The sequence below is a fragment of the Amblyomma americanum genome, chromosome 1, assembly GCF_052857255.1.
Source record: "Amblyomma americanum isolate KBUSLIRL-KWMA chromosome 1, ASM5285725v1, whole genome shotgun sequence".
Classification (NCBI taxonomy): Eukaryota; Metazoa; Arthropoda; class Arachnida; order Ixodida; family Ixodidae; genus Amblyomma; species Amblyomma americanum.
The window spans coordinates 5,939,555-5,960,353 of record NC_135497.1 but is presented as its reverse complement, the minus strand read 5'-3'; the positions used below and the strand labels follow the sequence as shown (position 1 = coordinate 5,960,353).

Here is a 20,799-nt window from a genome sequence, read left to right as displayed (position 1 = left end):
TGCAGGCGGTAAAATTAAAAATGTAGTCACGGGTAGAAAGTAATCGAATACTTGGGGAACTTCAGAACGGGCTCAGAAGTGGCAGGGCGCTTAGATGATAGCCTGTTCGTACTTACCCAGCATATAAATAGCTAAGACAGAAAACAGACCTCTGTATTTAGCCTTCCTGGGCATAAGCGGTGCATACGGACAACGTGAACAGGAAATTCCTGTGGAACACATTAAGAGATGAAGGTATCGGTCATGAGGTCATTGATTTTTCTACAGGAAATATATCGAGAAAATTAAAGTTGAAATAACATGGGAAGGAATTAGGAGTACGACATACTGCCGAGGTACACAAAGGATAAGGCAAGGTTGTCCTCTATCACCGCTGATGTTCATGGTTTATATGATAAGTAAGGAAAGAAGGGCTACAAGGAAGCAATCTAGGTTATGATCTGTCCGTATAGATTTAGGCGGAAAGGTTGTTGGGCAACGGCTACCGGGGTTTAATGTATGCGTACGATGTTGTACTATAAGCTGATAGGCAGGAGGATTTACAGACTGGTTATTTCTTGTGCAGACGCTCTGGGCTCCACTTTTTAGCGCAGTTAAATTCAGGTGTGATGATTTTTCAACGATTCCATTAATCAGGTGCTTACTTACACATGGACATGAAATACCCAGACTGGCAGAATACATGCCTCACGGCATGGGTAAACGAACGAACGATATATACGGAAAAGCACGAACAGGGCTGTTATGGCGATAGGGTGTAGAGATGCCGCGACAATGAAGCGTAGGGGCATTATGGGGGTACAACAAGTATGAAGCACTGAGAGGTATTTGGAAATGAATAATGGTGCTAAGGCTATACTTTCGGGAATGCGGTTTTGTGCCTAAGGATAGAAGTTCAGTCGAGACTAGGAATAAATTGGAGAGCTGTTGGTAGAATGGCACTAGGTGCCCAAGGCAAAAAACCACAAACGGGGCAGTACAGGGGGATACGGGCTTGGGCATCCGTTCGAAGCACGGGAAAGCTCAGAGGAAACTACTATACGAAGAACGCCAGAAAAAAATTGGGCGATAACAGGTGGGCAGCTAAGGTATTTAAATACCCATACAGAACGTTGACTCACACTGGTGGAAAAGAACTAGGAAAATTAACCAGTAGGTATGCAGGAAACATGGACTGAGAAATAAAGAGCTTTGAGCGGACAGGCAAAAAGCGCAGAATGCAAAAATTGGATAGATTCAATGGAAAAGAAGAATAGTGTATAAGTATATCGACACTGGAAAACGCAGATCAGGAAGGAATCGTTCGATGATAACTCAAGAGGCGGTGCCCTACTTTTTCAAGCTAGATCAGGGTGTCTTAGAATGCGCAGCTTCAAAAACAAATTTAACGAAGAAGATGGCACATATGCAGTGTGTGGTAAACCTGTAGAAGCAATTCAACACCTTGCGGCGGTATTCATCCGGATGTCGATGCAAGCACTGGGGACTCTTCCTGAGGCCCCGGAGTTTAGACAGAACTCATCTTTGGTACTAGGCGCGAACACACACAGAACACAAGGAAGGGAACGGGAGGCGCTTTGTCCCGTTCCCTTCCTTGTGTTCTATGTGTGTTCGCGCCTAGTGCCAAAGATTAATTGTGACCAACTCGCCCAAGAAGACGTTCTTAGAGAGAACAGTGGTCATATGAATGAACTTGCGGTAGAAGTTAGCAAAAGGCGATTGGAAGAGAGGGGACACGAGAAGAATGTAAAGAAAATGGCGAATTTATAAACCGATTTATAACACCTTAAAGAAAAATAAGAATGGTTGGGTTTTAACGTAGTTAAACCGAGTAGACGCGCGAAAGCATGTGTCTAGCCTGATTGGCTCACGGTTTTGCTTTGCTGGGTCGTCGGCGCGTCTGGCGACGATAGTAGACAGGTTAAGCTCTGGGTTAAGCTTATCTGATCGTCGCAGATGGAAGTTGAGGAAGACTAGGTTGTGCAATGCACAGGGCGAGTGTGTTGCAAACATAAGGCATAATCGGCTGCGGGTCTCGAGGCTAGGGCCCTTGGTGTCCCTGAGGGACTTGTAACATGACGAAGCCAGCAGCGGCTGGTTTAGTGTCAGATTCCTACCTGAGATGGGTGCAACGAAAATTTGTTTCTGTTTGTACCCAGCGAAGCTGATCTGTTCGCGCCGCCGATGGTTCGAATCCCAGTCGCGGCAGTATTTATTGTATTTATTTATACGAGGTCAATGCTTTTGCGGTTTTGGTCGCCAAGTAGAGCTTTCGCTCTAAAAAAAAGATGATGGCAACTGCCACCGTCCCTATTTCAAAGGGGACGCTCCTAGTTTCCATACTGGTATAGTGTACTAGAAATGGGAAGTGTGTCGTCCGCGTCCTGAGAGAGGGTCGTTTCAGCGATGAAAGCTCAGGGCGGCGCGAGAGGGCGCTGTGTGCAAGAGGAGTGTGCAAAAGAAATTTAACGAAGAAGACACATGTGCTGTGTGTGGTATATCGGTAGAAACAGTACAACACCTCATCCTAAAATGTGATGGTATCCATCCCGATGTCGATGCAGGCACAGTCACTCTTCCTGAGGCCTTAGGGTTTAGAGATAACAATAGGCATGTTCCATCCATCCATCCATCCATCCATCCATCCATCCATCCATCCATCCATCCATCCATCCATCCATCCATCCATCCATCCATCCATCCATCCATCCATCCATCCACCCACCCACCCACCCACCCACCCACCCACCCATCCATCCATCCATCCATCCATCCATCCATCCATCCATCCATCCATCCATCCATCCATCCATTCCATCCATCCATCCATCCATCCATCCATCCATCCATCCATCCATCCATCCATCCATCCATCCATCCATCCATCCATCCATCCATCCATCCATCCATCCATCCATCCATCCATCCATCCATCCATCCATCCATCCATCCATCCATCCATCCATCCATCCATCGTGTCATTTCTCTGAAACTTGTCACGGCGCAATATTTGGCGTGGTTACGAAGGGCTAATTTGAAAAATTTTCTGCTTGGGCGCCACAAGCTTCACCTAATATATCACACCGGGGTGGTTCAGGCCTAATGATCGTAGTTCCCTGGAGTGTGGCTAGTGGTGGCGAGACAGGTATACGACCAGCGTGGCAATATCGAATGCCGTGAAATAGCTTGCAATTTTGTGAACGCATTATGGAAATTTGATTTCTCGCACGTTTATGTAAATGCGCTTTATGATCGCCAAGTTAGGCTAATGAACGTGCAGCACGTATGCTCTCTGTACATGTAGTATGTGTTTCGTCCTGCTTATTGCGCAAGAGTGAGTGAGTGAGTGAGTGAGTGAAAACATTTATTGATTTCCAAAGGGATTCGCGGATCGAAGGCTCCGTCGTCTTCGTGCTTGCGCCGGCGACTAGAGTCTTCTTTCAGCAAGGGTGGGCCCCTATTCCAAGGCTCCACTGAGTCGTGCTGCACCGGTCGCGTGCTCTATAAAGGCCCTCTGGGCCGTGAGCTCGCTGCTGGTGAGACGGCTCTCCCATTGCTCCGCACTCGGGTGTTTGTGTTTGTGAAATGCCTCGTTACGTTCGCATTCCCATGTGATGTGGTAGAAAGTGGGTATGGCTCCGCACCACGGACAGGTGTCCCTGTATTGCGATGGGTACATTTTGCTTAGTATATATAAATTGGGGAAGGAGTTCGTTTGCAATCTGCGCCAAGCAGTGGCCTCCTCCTTTGTCAGAGCTTTGTGTGGTTGCGGGTATCTAATCCTGACGCCTTTGCATAGGTTTAAAAGTGCTGTGTATCCCCCCTCGCAGGCTTGAAGGTGAAGACCCGGGGCGTGTGACTGGCCGGCTCGGATTGCTTCCCCTCGAGCTAAGCTGTCCGCCCTTTCGTTCCCCTCTATTCCCGCGTGGCCTGGGATCCAAATTAAATTATGTCTGAGTTTTTCCAACCCTGCAGGGGCTACCCCGCCGAGTATCCTAAGGGCCGTTTTGCTGACTATGCCCTTTGTATAGTTTTTGCACGTTTCTTTCGAATCTGTTAGTATGTTGAGTGGGCGACCGGTTCTGTAGCCTTCTGCTGCCGCCAGCGCGACGGCAATTTCCTCGGCCTCCGCTGCGCCCGCGACTTTTGCTGCGGCGCTCGTTAGCATTCTTCCTTTGCTGTCTACGACTACCAGTGCGGCTGCGTGTTCTGACCCGCACGGGTAGACGGCAGCGTCCGTGTATATTGTGTTTTCTTCCGAGGCTAGCGTTTTCTCTACGTACTCCGCCCTAGCCTTGCGTCGGTTTGCGTGAAGGTTAGGGTCCATATTTCTCGGTATGGGCTTAACGTTAAAGGTTTCTCTAAGGTGGTCCGGCACCTCCGCGTATCTGTCTGTCAGTCCGCGAGTGTCCCGACCCAGCCTTTTCAGGAGCGCCCGTCCCGCAGGAGTGCCTCTTAGTCTGACTTTTTGTGCTCCCAGCAGCGCTTCCGCGAGTTCGTCGAAAGTGTTGCTGATGCCTAATTGTAGCAGTTTCTCGGTTGACGTGTTTCTGGGTAAGTGGAGAGCCGTCTTGTAAGCCTTCCTCAGGATGGTGTCGGCTTGTTCTCTTTCCGCCTTGGTGGTTGCGTGGTACAGCAGGGAGTACGTAACTCGGCTGACTATGAGGCTGTTTACTAGCTTGAGGGTGTCTTCCTCTCCCATGCCGTATCTCTTTTGAGAGACGCGGTTGATCATGCGGCCCACCTGCTCTGCCGCTTTGCTTAGCAGGCTAATGTTGTGACTGCATTTGCGGCTGCCTTGTAGCCACATGCCCAAGATTCTTATCATGTTCTTTTCGGGTATGAGTTGACCCTCGAGGGTGACTTCCAGGGTTGCTTGGGTGGGATGTCTGCCGATTCTGAGGAGCCCCGATTTCTCTGTCGAGCACCGCAGTCCTCTTTCCTTTGTGTAATTTTCCACGCAGGTGGCAGCTTCTTGCAGCCTTTCTTGTTTTTCGCCTAGGGATCCCCGGGTGGTCCAGACCGTGATGTCGTCGGCGTACATCGCGTGCTGAATTCCCTCGATCTTCTTTAGTTTGTTTGCTAGTCCAATCATTGCCACGTTGAAGAGGACGGCCGAGATGACCGAGCCTTGAGGTGTGCCTTTACACGGGGTGTGGAAGACGTCGCTTCTTAGCTCGCCTAGCCCTACCGTTGCCGTTCTGTTGCTGAGAAAGTCCCTGACGTAGTCGTGGGTTCTCTTTCCGCAGTTGGCGTTGTTCAGGCCCTCCATGATGGCCACGTGGCTCACGTTGTCAAAGGCCCCCTTTATGTCGATGGCCATGACCACGTTTTCGCCCGCTTTCGGCATCGTTTCGAGCACTTCTTCCTTGAGTTGGAGTAGCACGTCTTGCGTGGATAGGTTGGCTCTGAACCCAAACATGCTGTCCGGGTACAGTTGCTCCTTTTCTAGATGATTTTGGATTCTTCTGGTTATTATTTTCTCATAGAGCTTCCCCAGGCACGACGTGAGTGATATCGGCCTGAGGTTCTCTATCTGTAGTTTCTTGCCTGGTTTCGGGATCATCACTACGACGGCGTGTTTCCATTCCGCCGGGACTCTTCCTTCCTGCCATAGCGTGTTTAGATATTTGGTCAGTTGGTCTATTGCCTCGTCGTTGAGGTTGCGAATTAAGGAGTTTCGGATCTTGTCTGCTGCTGCCGCTGTGTTTTTTGTTGCCGACGCGACCGCTTCCATCACTTCTTCTCTCGTGATGGGTCTGTCCATCGTGGGGTTGTCTTCTCCGCGGTATTCTTCTTTATAACTTTCGACTTGGTCTTTGCCGTAGCATTTGACCTTTACTTCCTCTAGTAGTTGCTCGTCTGTTCCTTGGTATTGATGGGTTAGCCGCTGTATCGCTTTGCTGCTTTCCGATTTGTTTTTGCTCGGATCCAAGAGGGCCTTGAGGATCTGCCACGTCCTAGCCGTGCTGAGGGTGCCGTTCAGCGAGTTGCTAAACTGTTGCCATCCCTGTCTGGCCAGCTGGTTCGCGTACTCCTCCGCCTGCCTGGTAATGTCCGCAATTTTCTTTTTGAGTTTTCTATTGAGTTTTTGTCTCTTCCACCGCTTGATGAGTCCGCGTCTTGCCTCCCATAGCCTTAGTAGCCGCTTGACCACCTCGGGTGTCTGTTCTGTTCTAACTACCTCTTTGGTGTAGAGGTCCTGGATTTGTCTTAGTTGTTGGCTCCAGTTCTCCGCCGATTCGATGGTTCCTCCTTCGAGCTGCTTGCAGTGCGCTCTAAAGGCGTCCCAATCTGTTAGCCGAGCCGTGCCAATCTTCCTCCCGACTTGTTCCGCCGTAAGGCTGATTCTTAGAATGTAGTGATCGCTGCCAATGTTCTCGAGCAGGTTCTCCCACTCTGCGTTCTTGGCACCCCTGACGAAGCTTAGGTCGGGACACGTGTCTGGACTCACGCTGTTTCCCTGTCTGGTCGGTTGATTTTCGTCGGTTAGAAGTTCACAGCCCACGCTTTCTGCCGCCGTGCATATGCCGCGCCCTTTTTTGTCCTCTTTGGGGTAGCCCCATTTTGGGCTTTTAGCGTTAAAATCGCCCGCAATTACCAGTGCGTTTTGTCCCGCCTTCTTTTTCGCCTCCGCAAAGAGTCTGATAAAGTCCTCTTTGGTCTGGCTGGGCGGGCTGTATAGGTTTACGATAAAGGTGCTGTTGGCTTTCCTTTTCTTTTTGCGCAAGAACGTACTTTTAAAAGTACGCATTGCACGGGCTTTGCAGGCAGGGCTGCCTACACGGAAATGTGTTTTCGTAATACGTACGCTTTGTATGCTGACAGAGCTGTGCTAAAAGCGCTTGGAGAAAGGAAGTAAAGCAAGAATGTTGCACACATTATTTCACGTCGCTTAGGCCTTTATAGGAGAGACGGAGCCGCACTTCAGCCCGCGTAAAGCTGTGCCTCTCTCCCCGGGTTGGTGCTAGATCGTCTCAGGGAGAGGGAGCGGGGTTCCATGCGTCTATCTTCGAGTGCATTCGAGCACGGCCGAGATTCGAGGAACATCTGTCGGCCTCCATCTTCGGCACGCACGCCGAAAACGGTTAGCTGCAATCACAGCGGCCGTTCAGGAGCCAACGCAGAAAACAGTGTGGGAGGAAGATGTGACACGAAAGACACGGACGACACTCACTGGAACACAACACCCCTGACGCAGGCAATTAACGATCACGGCGTCAGCTACAAAGGGTGTCCCGTATGTGGCAATGGTGAATGGCTAAGGAGAGAAGTTGTGCAAATAAGTGTTCCTGGTACAAATAGTGAGGAAAATTATGGGACGTGTAATGCTTGCGATGTATTTCTAATCCTTTTTCATAGTTATTATTTGATCAGCATCGCATTTAAAAGACAGAAATATCATTACGCTAATTTTAAAAGTTAAACTATAACGCTTGCGATGCGACGCTATCAGCGAGGACAAAACTGTACTAAAATCAAAAGTGAATTGGAATGGGAAGCGCAGTTGTCTTTTCTAAGAAAACTCCGCGTGAAATGATTGTTCTCAGAATTAACACGACTGGTATTTATCAATAAAGATATTTAGGTAAAACAACCACATCGCATATCCAAACGACCCGCCTCCACCTTGACAATACAAGAGATGCCACCTCAAATTCTCCAATCAGCCGAAGGTCTCTGACCTTTCCTTTTTATTTCATAAGACACTTACTCCCAAATAGGCCAAAGGCACAAAGAATAGGCCACAGACGAAAAGCTGAGATTTTAGCTTGAGGGAGTCTGTAGCCTTATACAAATGCAAACCTGAACAAGATGGAAATAGAGGCAGCCCGTGCAAAGCGCTGAATAACGCTTTTTTTTAAAGAAAGTAATACATCTCAAAGCATGATAGCAGAGAAAAAGCGCCCATGCGTCGGTTGATGCGGTTAAAACTAACATTTCTCTTGGCTTTAGTTGGGCGAAGTACAAAAGAGACACAATTCCTTTGGGGGCATTGTAACTACTCCAGCAACAAGTCTGATCGCTTTCTTTTGCAGCGATGACAGGTGATATTTGCTTTTGATGTGGTGCCCCAGACCAAGTGACAATAGTTAATATGCGGCTGAAATCAATGATAGATAATTAATTGTAAACTCGGAGTGAAATCATATCGACAAAGGATGCCAATTGGTGATGCTAGCTTTTTTGTGAGATAAGTTAAATCATCAGTTCACTTCATACAGGCATCAAACGTAACTTCAACTGATCTAAATGTGTCCACCATTTCCACCTCTGCTGTAAAATAAAAAGGTATGTTTATGATGAACTGGTCGGAAAAAAGCAGCTTTGGTCTTATTACAGCTTGCGGCTAAACCTTTGTAGTGGGACCATGCGCGGAGAGGTCACTGGGGGAAGAGACAGGCAGAAAAAGGCTTGCGTCGTCAGCGTACACAAAACTTATTCTGTATCTGTGGCTACGTTAATGATATCATTAATATATGCATTAAATAGAAATAGACACAAAGGGCTTCCTTGGGGAACGCCGCAATGTATCATCTGCAATGCATCACAAAGACTTTTGTTTTTAGAGAGGAACGAAAAAAAAATCAAGACATATTCCGCGGACGCCATATCTTTATCATTTGCAGAGTAATATATCGTGGTTTAGAAGATCGAACGCTTTCCTTAAGTCAACAAATCCAAGCGTTAAACATTTCTTTTCAATGTTTTTCAAGATTAGCTCTTTTTGTAAAACTAAAGTGTATCAGCGGGGCGACCCTTGCGAAAGCCAAACTGAGCGCCACTTATTAATGCTTATTTATTGAAAAAACTTGAGTTCTTTTAAGTGCTGCCTTCTCAAGGGCTTTAGAGGAAATTGGGAGAACAGAAATAGGACAATAATTTGAAAGAGTATTCATGTCACCACTTTTAAAAATTATTGATACGAGTGAAAAACACAGAGATGAAAAGTAGGGGTGGAGCTATTGCATCAGCCGCATTCTTAGTTGGCTTTATTTGTAAGCCATCATAGTCAACAGCGGATGTCAATTTCAGGTTCATTAGTAGGCTGAAGACTTCTGTGGGAGAAAAGGCTGCGGATTCCTTAATTTGGTTAGTAATAATAGAAAATGCCACTTCAGTGCTTCCTGATGGCTCAGAGCCGGTGAAAACCCTATTGAATTTTAAGAGCATTCGCTCTAACTCATCACGTTTCGAGATTTCGTGGGGTCTGCTATCACCAGGGACGCTAGAAATATATTTTTAGTGGGTGGAGGGGGGGGGGGGGGCTCAAACAAGTTTCTTTTTACTTGTTTTTTTGTTTATGTACCTAGGTTTTCAGATATTACAATCCAAGTTCGTTCGAGAGAGAATTAACTGCGTGAAAAAAATTATTTTCCTTATTCAGGGTTTCTTTAATCGCTAGATGATTCTTAATATACAAGCATTAACAAGAAAAAAATTACAAAATGAATTTTCAGTGCGCACATATTTATTGACATTTGACAAATTTACATATCTAGGCATTCGCGAATGAACAAAACCATAACATAGAACAGTTTAAATACCACAATACAAGCAAACGCGCTACAGTACATGTACACAGTTACCAATAATGCACGCAGGCAGCAGACATTTCGGACAGTGCTGCTCTTTCTAGGTGCTTAGGCGGGACCAAAGGTTGCTGCTCGCTTCGCTGTTCTGCTCACAAACTCCCTGATGACGTCGTCTAAACCTAGGAGCGCCGTTTTTTTATTTGTGTATACGCAAAACGAAGGACGCAATAACCTCTTTTGAGTCGTTCGGTTGCGCAAATACGTTTTGACCTTGCGCAGAGCACTAAAAGATCGTTCCCCAGAAGCGACAGACGCTGGTATGGAAAACAAAAGCTGAACATACCTCACGACCTGATCCATCAACTCGCGATTGTTTTGCGATTCCCTTAGTAGGATCTCCAAAATGCCCGGAGTTGTGGTAGAATCAGCACCGCTTAGAAGAGTTGATAATAGCATAAACTGCGCCGAGAGTCTGCACAAGTCAAAATCAACTGCATGCACCCCCAAAGCCGCCTCTAGCTCATCTGCTGTATACCGACCACCTCCAGCGGCGCTGGTTAAGATGTCGTCTAGTTTTACGAGCTGTTCCATGCCCGGCTGCTCAAAACGCTGTTTTGTTTCGCTTATGGTTAGGTCGGCAGTAGCGAAATACTCCTTGCGCAGAGCGGCCTTAACGTCAAGTGCAACTGGCTGGAGAGGTCTATCAGTCGTCTCATTCCTCGCAGGAGGTTTTCAGCTTTAAGCAGCGCGAAACACAGGACAAGAGGAAGAAACATGAGACGACACGAGCGCTTTTCTAACAACTGAACTTTTATTTTAGAAAGGTTAGATATATAGACACCAAAACAATAGCCGAAAAAACACAAAAAACCCAGAACATAAAATCGCGATAGTCCGTAAACCGTACGTGCAGGCAGTGGGAGGTTTATCGCCGCATTTTAACAAAGCACAACAGCAATCTTAACACATGGCATGCACCCAGCTATCACCCTGTCGCCACACATTCCCCGAGAGCGTGAATCTCTTTTTCCACCAGATTGATAGAAGGCGAAGCGACACAAGATTCAGACTCCTGCCTTATCAGAAATGCTTCAACTAACTCCCTGCAGGTCCGGTATGGGTGACTAAACAAGATATTTGTCCTGTCCAAATAGGGGAAACAGTCTTTACATTTTCGGCAGTGCACCAGATTGATAGAAGGCGAAGCGACACAAGATTCAGACTCCTGCCTTATCAGAAATGCTTCGCCTTCTATCAATCTGGTGGAAAAAGAGATTCACGCTCTTGGGGAATGTGTGGCAACAGGGTGATAGCTGGGTGCATGTCATGTGTTAAGATTGCTGTTTGTTAAAATGAGGCGATAAACCTCCCACTGCCTGCACGTACGGTTTACGGACTATCACGATTTTATGTTCTGGGTTTTTTGTGTTTTTTCGGTTATTGTTTTGGTGCCTATATATCTAACCTTTCTAAAATAAAAGTTCAGTTGTTAGAAAAGCGCTCGTGTCGTCTCATGTTTCTTCCTCTTGTCCTGTGTTTCGCGCTGCTTAAAGATGAATACATTCCAACTCGCCCAGTTTTCTGTTCTCGTTCAGGAGGTTTTGTCGGCCTTGACATACGAGGTTCCTTCAGGCCTAGGCTCGCTGCTGTTGTGCTCGTGTGCTACCACAGCTTCTAAAACGCAGTTTCAGAGCGCAACTGGGAGATCGCCTCGCAGAGAGCCACTGCTGCATTTTTTGCACCTGCGGTGCAATATGTTGAGCTCTGGAGAGCCCTTGCTAATTCTTCACAAGGCCCAAAGAAGACTATGGAAATGTGGATACCTAACAAAGTTTCAAATTTCTGCAAAAGCCGATCGTAACCTCTAAAAATAGCCTTGCTGCTTTCGGTCACTGAACCTGGTGTCTGCAAGAGCTCCTTGAATGTCTCTTGAACTCTGGCGTAATTCTCAACGAATCTTTGCATCGACTTGACTCTAACTGTCCATCGCGTCGGGAAAAGCGGCAGTAAGTTATTTGGCCCCGATCCACTCTCCACAGCTGACTCGCGTCCTGTAGGAAGTATTATGTTAGCATAAACACTTTTGCACTTCTTGGAGTCGAGGACTGCGTTGGAAACGTCCTCAACAGTGGTAAGACCGTCTCCAATTATGTCAACTCCCACTAGCCTCTTCCAGTACCAGATCTAAACAGTGATTGCTGCAATGGACATACACTGACCGTGGCTCACAATCATTAAGACTTTTTTGCACACCCGAAAAACGACCGGACATATTCGCCGCCCCATCAAAGCAGTGGCCTCGTACACAGCGAAAGTCGAGGCCGAGGCGCAGGATCATGTCCTTGATGGCCGAGCATAGGGTCTCAGATCTACTGTCAGGCGCGTTATGCAGGCCGAGATACTCTTCCAGAACTTCGAGATTCTCGCTTTGCACCGACCGCACGCAAAAGGTGAACTGCTCGTCACCATTTACATCGCTTGTTCTATCAGCAATGATGCCAAAAAATGGACTAGACTTCATGCCGTTTATAATTTCTGGTTGCCCACTATGGGCCATAATCTCTATAAGCTCATTCTGCATGTCACCGCTCACCCATTTATTTCTCGTAGTCATCCACGTCTTAAGGACAGGGACATCCTCAGACCTCTCTTCGAGCAAATCGAGCAAATTTCAATCACGTTTACCTCCTCCCCGAAGAGCTTCACCTGTGCGGCAGAGGTAGCGCACAGAGCTAACGATGACACGAAGTGCTGCCCTGGCCTCCTCCCGCTGTTTGTTGTATTGCTGCGAAAGGAGACGCAAAACAGGAATGCCTGCCTGGCTTGACAAGTTTCGGCTCACGGAGGCCAAGTGAAATTTGCGATTTTCATGTGACTGGAACTTCTCGATAGCTTTTTTCCAATTGTTAAAACCAACCTTAACAAAAGCTGGTTCGTTGGTTGTCAAGGTCGCTAATTATACATAGAAAATAAGCATCGTTTGCAGCCCTATGCTTTTTTGTCAGAGAATTTCTGAAAATTTTAAACTAGGTAAACAGCGCTGCATCTAGACTTTTCACAAATTGCGCATACATGGCATGCTTAATCATATCAAGAAGCCCAGTAGTCAGCCGAGGTTTCCGCGCTATAGATGCCCTTTGCAGTTTCTTCAGTGGGAAGTGTGCATTATATAAAGTTTTGAAAATATTGATGAAAGCTGAATAGGCAGAGCCACTGTCTTGAGCTCCGTAAACGCTTTCCCAGGTTTGTTAGTCGATAGCACAGCGAAATGCCTCGAGATTTGATGAAGTGATAGAGTGAACATAACCGATTTCTTAGTTTTCTGAGTCACATGATGGGTTTTACTCACTAGCAAGATGATACCCAGATGGTCACTAATATCGGTGTACACAACGTCGGCCTTTATTGAATTCATATTAATGTTTGAAATGGACACAACCAATAAAAAGGTGCCATCAACAGTCACACGCGTCGCGCTGTAGGTAATGTATTTATAAAAGCAGTAGTTGGAATTAGAGACTGCAAATATTTTTGTAGCTGGGAAGATGAAAGCATGTTAATATTTACATCACCTCCTAAAACAAGATTCATTTTTTCTTCTGTTACATAACTGAGAAGCTGAGTAAAGCGGAAATTTGGGCGAGTTGGTAAGCATTCATGGTGGGCGAACAGCGCAACAAAGGCGGGACAAAGGCAAGACAAGCGCTGACTAGCAACTGAGTTTATTGAAGAACAAAATGTGGTAATATAGTGAACGTGAACAATAAAATATAAAAAAAACAGAAAAACGACAAAAGGGGGGGTTCGAAATGCAGCGGCTGCAAGCCTTTGCTTGACCAAACTAAAATCTTGTTCCGACACCCTAATCAGCTAACCAGAGAGATTTCAGAGGCCTATCACATCCGCAAGAATCAGCACACGTGTGTTGCCGACCCTATGGTGGTTTTGCATGAAAGAAAGTTTTGTTATCTTGACGCACCTGTATGAGCACTTTTCCTGTCACGCCTGCGCGATGGCTTTTGTTTTGTTTGTGATTGTTCTTCCTTTTGTGTGTTTCTCGAATAAACGCGCAGTTGCGAGTAAGCGCTTGTGTTGTTTGGTCTCCCTTGTCTGTTGTCCTAAGTGCGGTTTATATAATTTTTGAAAACCTATGTCATGTGCAAGTCCAGATATTGAATTTCCTTGTCACTTAATGTCACAGAAGGATTGCTGATGCACTTTTCTGCCAGATTATGAATGTGATAAGCTTCCATGATTTCTCGGGTCACCTTGTTCTCATGGTAGAACAGAACCGCTGTACAAGAAGACAGCAGTGCTGTTCTACATTCTTACGGCTTTGCAATGTAACGCCTCATAATCAGGAGTTGTATAAGTGAAGTCGCGGACAGGTTCAGCAACAATATCATCCTTGAGCAAAAGCTCCACGCCTCCCCCTCGCTTATCTCGGCGATTACAGAAAAAGGCTTGATAACCGGAAAGCTGGAGCGTATGCGATGTAGGTGTTAGCCAAGTTTCAGTTAACATTATGACAGTAATCGGTACTCCGAAGCCGGGGGTGGGGGGTTGAATAACATGGTCAAATCATCGGTCTTATTTGCTAGAGATCATACATTTTGATGGAAAAACGTCATTGCTGGTTTTTTATTCATACAAGCTGTTTTACTTCAGAAGGCACATAGCCCATATTTAAAATAAGGAACCGCAACAATAGAGCTCACATTGCTGCTATTCCTACGTAATTTTCTGCAGGTCGTCAAAATGGGCGATAGGAACAATTGTGCTGCCTTCAGATTTTCGGGTGAAGATCTTGCCATTACGATACCAAGCAAATTTCCAGCCAAGTTCCTTCTTTTTGCCATTTGCCGCTCCAAATAAGCTTTTCATGGCTGGACATAAGTACTCATTGATGTTAATCGGAGTTCTAGGCTGCAATTTTATGTCCTCTGTTGTCAGTCGTTTTTTTCTAGCTTTATCTAGAAAACAGTCGCGCTTAGCCCTGTGTGCGAACTGTACCACAATATTAGGGCTGCGGTCGTTACCGGCAGTCCTAACTAGGTGGCAAGCTTCAACATCGCCATCCTCAAAGGGTTCATCAAGTGCCACTGCAAGCTTTTTTGTTATTTCGAGTGTTTTCATTCGGCTGTAGTGGTACACCCCTTCATTTCTACGCTGAAAAACCTCGTGTGCTGTTCATTTTGCAAAAGTTTTACTCCATGCTCTTTGACTTGTACAAGCAGGGCATCTCGGGTCTTTTCCAGAGCCTGCACTGTGATTTTTAGTTCCGAGTTCATTTTCCAACATATTGACAGACGTTTTCATTTCTTCGTAGTTCGAGTTCGCAAGTTCCAAGAACCCCTACATTTCTCTGATGTCTTAGCTTACGTCTCTTTCAAGACATTCACGCAATTCTTTAAATTCATTTTTCTATTCACGTTTAAGCTCTTCGAACATTTTAACGAACGCGTGTGAAACACAAATGTGGCAGCAGCGGCTACGGTACAATGTCTATCGCACTATACAAAATAAGCATATGAAAATTACGAACCTGTGTAGGCGGAAAGTAACGGTTCAATATGTGCGCATGCGGCCGCAACTGCTGCTGCCAACTGATGCGAAGACGCTTCCTATAGGGCTTTTAACAATGAGGCTTGGGATTCCGCGTAGGCGCGTTGCTGGAGACGCCGCAGAAAAACTCGATCCTTTGCTCTTGCGATAAGTGGTGCAGGCAGGGCCGATCAGAAGTTTTCTTGCCGGCAGTTTCTTGTAGTCGTATCCCGTTATCTGCGTAGGCGGAAAGAAACGGCTCAATATGCGCGCATCCGGTCGCAACTGCTGCTGCCAACTGATGCGAAGATGCTTCCTGCAGGGCTTTTAGCCATGACGCCTGGGATTCCACGCAGACGCGTTGCTGGAGACGCCGCAGAAAAACTTGATCCTTTGCTCTTGCGATAAGTGGTGCAGGCAGGGCCGATCAGAAGTTTTCTTGCCGGCAGTTTCTTGTAGTCGTATCCCGTTATCTGCGTAGGCGGAAAGAAACGGCTCAATATGCGCGCATCCGGTCGCAACTGCTGCTGCCAACTGATGCGAAGATGCTTCCTGCAGGGCTTTTAGCCATGACGCCTGGGATTCCGCGCAGACGCGTTGCTGGAGACGCCGCAGAAAAACTTGATCCTTTGCTCTTGCGATAAGTGGTGCAGGCAGGGCCGATCAGAAGTTTTCTTGCCGGCAGTTTCTTGTAGTCGTATCCCGTTATCTGTGTAGGCGGAAAGAAACGGCTCAATATGCGCGCATCCGGTCGCAACTGCTGCTGCCAACTGATGCGAAGATGCTTCCTGCAGGGCTTTTAGCCATGACGCCTGGGATTCCGCGCAGACGCGTTGCTGGAGACGCCGCAGAAAAACTTGATCCTTTGCTCTTGCGATAAGTGGTGCAGGCAGGGCCGATCAGAAGTTTTCTTGCCGGCAGTTTCTTGTAGTCGTATCCCGTTATCTGCGTAGGCGGAAAGAAACGGCTCAATATGCGCGCATCCGGTCGCAACTGCTGCTGCCAACTGATGCGAAGATGCTTCTTGCAGGGCTTTTAGCCATGACGCCTGGGATTCCGCGCAGACGCGTTGCTGGAGACGCCGCAGAAAAACTTGATCCTTTGCTCTTGCGATAAGTGGTGCAGGCAGGGCCGATCAGAAGTTTTCTTACCGGCAGTTTCTTGTAGTCGTATCCCGTTAACTGCGTAGGCGGAAAGGAACGGCTCAGTATGCGCGCATGCGGCCGCAACTGCTGCTGCCAGTAAATGGTCACGGGCAGGGCGTGCAATCGAAAGCAAGGTAACCGATGGCCGTCAAGGCTAACAGACTGCATTCCTAGGGAAGCGAATCGTAGCAGGGGGCAGATGAACAGCAAGTTAGCGGTGGCTCCAGCTGGCACAGGACTGGGTTATTCCGAGAGAGTGGTATTTGTCCCGTTGTGGGCGTGGTTAGGCTGATCACGATGAAATGTCTCTCACACATCCTGCCGTCCCTGCAGAAGAACGCTTGGGAGTTTATTCCGTTGGGGTGAAGAAACCAGTGAGCAAGTACAGTTGCTATTTGTCGCGTGCTCTTGGACTCTGCAGTGCAGTTTCACACTTTACTCACGACGGTCGCAGTACTTTCAGTTGCGCCCTTTTAGTTGGGCTTAACATCAGCATGTCGTGTTGTCGCCCGAGCGTACGCGAAGCACTGACCTACAGGAGGCAGAGGAGGTATACCTGTGGTATGATGACCCGCGTGTGGGGTGCGAAGGCCTCGCGCAGCTCCTTCTGCAGCATCTGCGACTCGGCGAAGCCGCCCACGAGGAAGAGGTAGTGGATGGCGCCCAGCCTCGGGTCGCCTAGCACGCCGCCGATGTGCTCCCGGATGCGCGCCAGCGTCGGCCGGAACAGCTCACGCATGGCGGCGGGCTCCAGGCGCAGCATGCCCTGGGACGACCACTTGACCTCCTTGCAGCCGTAGCGCTTGATGGCCTGCTCCACCTGCGGCCACAGTGCACACTCGGACCTCATGCTGTCACTGCTCGTCATATGTAGGGTGCACGGATCGCTCACTCGGGTATGTATGGTCGCAGATAATCGGCCATATTCGGACCTCCCGGCCGTATGGACACATGTTGTAGCATAGCAGCAGCAGTTGTGGCCTCGGCAACACGCTCTAAAGTTTCCTGCTCTGTACAGGTCCCATGTGCACAGCTGATCTACCAAGCCATCACTTGTCCCGCACCCTTGGTCTGGCCTGAGCACGGTTTACTGCCGACATCGGTGGACAGATAAACTTCTCGGGCGCCACAAGCAACTCACCGGGTACGCCTTCTGCCGTTTCTGCGCCTGCGTGGAAACTGACCATAAAATCTTCTGCCGCCGGACCCCCAGCATCATAGCAGCAGCAGTTGTGGCCTCGGCAACACGCTCTAAAGTTTCCTGCTCTGTACAGGTTGGTACAACTGTTTTTCAAGCAGTTTATCTCAGTTTTTGATTTTTGTACCACGGCTGCTGCTGCTGCTACTTGTACTGTAGTTCATTTTGTATCGCGCCGCTTGTTTGCCACTGTACCGTTGTGTATTTGCCTTTCCGTTTTTTTTTCTTTCTTGGCTACACGTAACCATTTCTCGCCATGAAGGATGATATGAAAGCCGAACTAGCAAAGATGAAAGAGGAAATCAGACAGGAAGTCAAGGTTTTCCGCGAGTCGATGGAAAGAGACTTGCGTAGCGAAATCCGTGATCTTAGAGTGAACAAAAAAATATAACCCAAAGCCTTGACTTCGCCCATGGAACAATAGATGACTTAAAAAAGAAACTGGACGATGAAGTTGCTAAAAACCGACAGAAAGCTGCTGAAAATGAGGCACTTCAAGCGAGGCTCACGTTGATGGAGGCCAAATTGAAAGATCTTGAAAACCGGCAAACCCACTCTGAACAGTGCTCAAGAAAAAATAACCTTGAGATACAGGGTGTGGCTAAAAGTGAAGATGAATCGGTCACTGATATTCTCGCGAAGATTGGTGATGCTGTAAAAGAACCAATTACTCAGAATGACATTGAAGCTTGCCACCGTGTGCCCACACGAAACCCTGATAAAGCAAACATCATCGTACAGTTCCGGTCACGCGCTAAACGCGACAACGTCCTCGGAAAAGCAAAAAAGACTCGTTTCACAAACAGCACCATCGGCCTGAACACTTCAGATCCTATCTACATCAATGAACACCTATGCCCAGTACTTAAGAAGCTTCTAGCGCTGACTGTCAAGAAAAAGTACGAAAATAGATGGAAATCCGTCTGGACGAGCAACGGAAAGATCTTCGCAAAACAAGCCGATGGCATGCCGGCTGTGCAGATCCTTACTGAACTTGACATCGACAAAATCTTTTCCGCCCAGGCTAGCGTAGCGTCCTCATTCAATGATGAGTAAAGTGTGTGCAGGCTTAGTTGCTTGTACAGACGGAAAAAAAAGCCAAAATGGATTATCGCGAACTGATCTTACCATCAAATCTCAACCTTCAGCATCGTTTTTGTGAATCGGTCTTGCATATTAACGCACGTTCGGCTAAACATAAAGATGATATCATCCTTCTTTTGCAGCAATTTTCTTTTAAGTTTGATGTGATAATGATGTCAGAGACTTGGTAACCAAACAATTGCCCTGTGTTGGAAATAGATGGGTACGAGACCTTTTTTCTTAATCGCTTAAACCGACGAGGTGGCGGTGTTGCGATACTTGTTTCGGCTCAAAAGAAATGCGAAATTTTGACAGATTTCAGTATGGTGACTGATGATTTTGAAATGCTGACAGTTCAAAATAAAAGCCAAGTAATTTCTGTTGTATACCGCCCACCAAACGGTAACATTATGCGCTTTCTAGATTTATATGAATCTTTTTTAAACTTCGTCTCAAAAAATAACCTGATATTGGTTGGTGGGGGTGATTTCAACATCAATGTCTTAGAAGGTAGCCATCCTGCACGTGAATTTAATATGCTACTGCTTTCGTCTGGTTTCGCAAATGTAATTGAAACACCAACACGCATTACATGTTCCACATGTTCAGTACTTGATCTTTTAATAACAAACATTGATACTACCATAAACAGTGCAGGCACAATTTCATCCGACATCAGTGACCATTGCCCGGTTTTCCTTGCGCACTACGTAAATTCAATACCAAAAGAAAGGCGAAAGAAATGTTTCACTACTCAGTGCATCACTGAAAACAATTTAGAGCTGTTCAAACAAGAAATATTATGCCAAGATTGGTCAATAGTAAAAACAAAAGGTAACGCGGATGAAGCTTACAATGAATTTATCAAGCTTTTCATGCTTGTCTATGAAAAATATTTCCCATTAAAAGCTCTTAAACGCACTAAAAGAGCGAGGGAGCCCTGGGTGACAAAAGAGCATCTAAAAAAGGTAAAAAGCAAAAACCGCCTTTATCAATGCTTTTTACGTACACGATTGGATACAACTTTGAAAGACTTTAAAACCCTTCGGAATAAGCTGAATGCGGAGCTGCGGCGCGCGAAGTTTTCATATTATGAACAAATCTTTGCTAATATCGCTGAACAGCGCACCAACGCTGCCTGGAAAATAATGAATAGTGTTCTAGGCCGTGGAAGCAAAAATTCCCCGCCAGATACTTTAATGGTAAATGGCCGTGAACTTGGCGGCAAGGAAGTCGCTGACTACTTAAATCATTTTTTCATTAATGTCGCTGACCCAATTCAAGCGGAAATCGACCTCACCGAAAACAGAAATCAGCCGCCGCGGTGGCTGAGTGGTTATGGCGCTCGGCTGCTGGCCCGAAAGACGCGGGTTCGATCCCGGCCGCGGCGGTCGAATTTCGGTGGAGGCGAAATTCTAGAGGCCCGTGTACTGTGCGATGTCAGTGCACGGTAAAGAACCCCAGGTGGTCGAAATTTCCGGAGCCCTTCACTACGGCGTCTCTCATAGCCTGAGTCGCTTTGGGACGTTAAACCCATATAAACCAAACCAAACCAAAACAGAAATCACCGAGACACCATCATTGACAGCATATTCTTACAGCCAACCGATGGGTCTGAAATCCACAGTATAGTTATGGCTTTACCAAACAGCAAGGCGTTAGACGCCGATAATATTCAGATAAGACCCGTTAAATACGTCTTGAGCATAATAACGCCTGTACTTGTACATATATTTAACTTAGTAATAGAGTCCGGAAAATTTCCAGATGCAATGAAGATAGCTGGAACGTCAGTTGTCTTTAAAGGAGGAGATCGCAACTTGCCAACAAATTATCGACCTGTATCTATTCTTCCAGTCTTCTCGAAAGCGCTGGAAAAAATAATCTCTGTAAGAATAACTGGGTTCTTTGATAGACATAACGTTCTGAGTGACGCGCAATACGGCTTTAGGAAAGACAGGTCGACGGAAATGGCTCTATTAGCAATAAAAGAAAGTATTTTGCAAAACATAGAAAACAATATGTTCACACTTGCAGTTTTTGTAGATTTTAGCAAAGCATTTGACTGCCTGAACCACCAAATTTTATTCAGTAAACTGCAATCTTATGGAATCCGCGGAAAGTGCATAGATTTACTCAAAACATACCTTGAAAACAGAGCTCAGTTTGTGCACTTAAACAACCATAATTCAGTGATTCTACCTATTAGATATGGAGTCCCGCAAGGCAGCGTTCTTGGTCCGCTATTGTTCAACGCCTATATAAATGACATTGTAGACATAGATCATTCAAC

General features: G+C 46.8%; 1 protein-coding gene across 2 annotated transcripts in view; it reads right to left on the bottom strand.

Annotated features, from left to right (window-relative positions):
- LOC144109438 (heat shock 70 kDa protein 12A-like) overlaps positions 1-20,799 on the bottom strand; it is a 256,290-nt gene that overhangs the window by 1,396 nt on the left and 234,095 nt on the right. For both annotated transcript variants that reach the window (XM_077642234.1, XM_077642242.1), the window contains one exon: positions 16,782-17,045. In XM_077642234.1, coding sequence (XP_077498360.1) covers positions 16,782-17,045 — 264 coding nt within the window. The remainder of the gene's footprint in view (positions 1-16,781; positions 17,046-20,799) is intronic.